The sequence below is a fragment of the Hippocampus comes genome, unplaced genomic scaffold (genome assembly GCF_001891065.2).
Source record: "Hippocampus comes isolate QL1 unplaced genomic scaffold, H_comes_QL1_v1.1 scaffold35, whole genome shotgun sequence".
In the NCBI taxonomy this organism is placed as follows: Eukaryota; Metazoa; Chordata; class Actinopteri; order Syngnathiformes; family Syngnathidae; genus Hippocampus; species Hippocampus comes.
This window is the reverse complement of record NW_017805279.1, coordinates 796,938-800,069: the sequence shown is the minus strand read 5'-3', so window position 1 is coordinate 800,069 and position 3,132 is coordinate 796,938. Positions and strand designations below refer to the sequence as shown.

Sequence of the window (3,132 nt, the reverse complement as noted above, 5' to 3'; positions counted from 1 at the left end):
CCCCTATTGGTTTATTAGAGGCCCATTGGTTTCTAAATTCCCTATCATTGGGTCTTGATTAGGCCTATTGTTTGGGCTAAGGCTGAATAGCTACTTTCAGTTAGCCTGATCAGCATGTCTATGTCCCTTACTGGTCAACAAGTTATTGTAAATAGGAGACAGGTTAAATCTGATACCTCCTTCACGGTTCAGAGAGGGTGAAAATTTTTTAACAAAAATCGCTTCCTTTACTCCCCTTTCAAACCATCTCTTTTCTGTTCCTAGGATTTTTACTTGTTCATCTTCAATTGTGTGGTTTGTTTCTTTTAAGTGTGCGTATACTGCACTTTTGTTATCATTGTTTTTCCATTTGTGTTGATAAAGTCTTTTCTTGAGTGTTTGTTTGGTTTCTCCAATGTAATGTTCCTTGCACTCACTTTCTTGGCAACGGATGGAATAAATCAGATTGCATTTTTGGGTGTTAGGAACCCGGTCTTTGGGGTGTACTAGTTTTTGTCTCAATGTGTTTATCGGTTTAAAATAAACAGGAATATCATGTTGTAGAAATATTCTTTGTATTTTCTCTGAGAGGCCGGCAATATAAGGTACACAGACACCCCTTCTCTTCTTTTCTCTCTGTTGGTTGGTTTCCTCTCTGTTTGTTTTAATTTTCCTAACTTTGCCAAAGGCCCATTTAGGGTAGCTACACCCTGACAATGCCTTCTCGACAGTATAAATAGTTAAAACGTTGCCTGCATTTCAAAAGTCACGACTCACCTGTCGACAATTGTCCAGTGGATTCACTTCTTGGGCACTCAAACACACAAGGAAGTACAATAAGACCAAACTGTTTTCTGGCATGTTACAGACCAAAACCAGTAAGCTTATATTTGTGCATTTTCTGCGACGTCAATTTTAAATTTGCGACCGCATAGAGGAAGTCGGTTCTACGCACGACCCACGTGACCAAAGTGGACTGAATACTGCGTTGTGATGACAGGTCACACAATAGGCCATCTGCTTCCGGGTTACAAACCGCCCGCAATGGTGACTAGCACCAGCGAAAATGTCAACGAAACCGCTGTATCCCCAGATGCGTTTATCATTCCACGGTATAATTACTAACAAATTAAATTTTACGATAAGAGTGCATCCCTGCGGCACGACAGCAATTATCAATCAGAGTAGTCGCGGCTGTCGCGAATTCTCGCCACATTGTGCAGCGTCATACGCTTTTCGATTGGACTGAAACTCTCGAAAGGTAGAAAACAAACACTCGTTCATTTCTCAAGGTGATCTATAACTCCCATTTGAGTAAAATGCAGTCCTGGTGGGACTCAACGCGTGAAGAAGACTGCCAATTCAGCACGACACAAGTAGTCAAACTAGCTCGGCTAGCTGCATAAGACTCCAAGCATCATGTTTAAATGTCAACGCTCCTCGGACAAACCAAACGGCCAGACCTTGACATGAATATCGAACGCCCCCCCCCCCTCCCCCGAAGATCTGAGGGAAATGCTTCCTTTGGGCATAATAATGATACATCACTCTCAACCATTCAAACAGGACATTAATGTAACAAGGAACTGTGTGCGTGTTTTAAACTAATAATAACAATAACCAATACAATGTGTTGATTAGCTTGGACTTACCACGGGTCGAACTCGTGGATGATGCTCTCGAACCGAATCACGGCGAAAAGTCTGGAGCTGAATCCTGCGAGGCAGGCCAGAAAGAGAATGCTAAACGAGAGTAACGACTGCCACCCCGCCGGCTGTGTCAGTCCGCCCGACAGGCCTCCTCTGCCGCCCGCTGCACCCGCGGCGCCGGCTCGGCTATTCCCGTGTACCGAGCTGCCGGCATTAGCGGACGCTTTGTGCTTGCCGTCGCTGACTGCGTGGTGTTCCGCCATTTCTGCGCGTGGTGTCGGTCGGTTTGCTAGAGTCCCCTCCAGCAAAAACTACCGAATCTCCCTCCGCTCCGCGCTGTTCTACGTTCCCTTGGTTTCCTCGTTGGCCGCCGCCTACCTAGGACTTTATCAATGTTTTTCAAAATGAGATTGTGACTGGTGGCCGTTACATTGCGTGATGCACACGCCTGCGACGCACCGAAACCGCAACAGTGAATCCACACGACTCTCCACACGAGAGCACCGGTGGAAAGAGGAAGACGAGATGCGATGGGCGGGGTTACCGGAAGCCGTCGCGGCCTGTTAAAAATCGACAGGTATTATAAGGCGGGGCTTCGTGTCGTTTGACCAATGGGAGAAGAGTATTGAGTAGATTGACACAATCAACACACCAATTGAAACGGAGTCGAATTTAGCGTTGACAGCTAACTTTGGGGATTTTCAATTTGTGTAAATGTGGCGCTGGCTGTGAATGAAGTCATTCTTTTTCACATAAAGTAAGAGTTTTTTTCGGGTGGGTGGTGTATTTGCAAGCAAAGCCTTTTAACAGTCATATTAAAATAAAAGCTCTCTCCCGCCGTACAACTGTGGTGCCCTTGTGCTCTAGATTGGATTGGTCATTAAGATTGATGATGTCACATCATTTATCATATTCGTCAGCACATAAAAAAACACAGCATTCATACTTTCACAACTTTACTCAAGGTTTTTAAGGCCATAATGGACGTTGGCTTTTTTTTTTCATTGAAATAAAAGCTGTCTTTGGAAACAGAAGATGCATATTGTGTTGTTTTGAATTGGAATTGTAAGAAGAACGGTGCAATTGTCATCTTTGGTATGGTTTTACATAAAGAGGCACCTCAGTCAGCGCTGCTTGACGAGAGTTCTACTTATATAAAGGATATCGTGACGTTTGTGTCGCTTTTTTTTTTTAATATGTTTTACGCGAAAAGGAAAATTCTTACGCCCCCTCGTGGCGAGGGAGCCACACGCAGCCGCTTAGTTTGCTAACGCCTCCGACCCGCTCCCTTTTGCTCATATAAACGAACGCTTTCTGATATGCCTTCATTTTGCTTGGTTTCAAAATCGGGCACCTCTGTGTTGATGTTACTTTATTTGTCGACCATCTTCCTTTTGTAGTCGTAATATTTACAGCCAACCGGCCGCCCCCTCAAAACAAAACATTCATTCATTCATTCATTCATTCATTCATTTTTCGATCCACTTTATCCTCACAAGGGTTG

The 3,132-nt window shown here is 44.3% G+C and overlaps 1 protein-coding gene across 1 annotated transcript in view; it reads right to left on the bottom strand.

Annotated features, from left to right (window-relative positions):
* The window catches only part of stt3b (STT3 oligosaccharyltransferase complex catalytic subunit B), a 27,895-nt gene extending 25,741 nt beyond the window's left edge, over nt 1-2,154 (bottom strand). Inside the window, exon 1 of the mRNA XM_019870864.1 lies at nt 1,632-2,154. Coding sequence (XP_019726423.1) covers nt 1,632-1,891 — 260 coding nt within the window. The 5' untranslated portion in view covers nt 1,892-2,154. The remainder of the gene's footprint in view (nt 1-1,631) is intronic.
* Nucleotides 2,155-3,132: the final 978 nt, after the last annotated feature.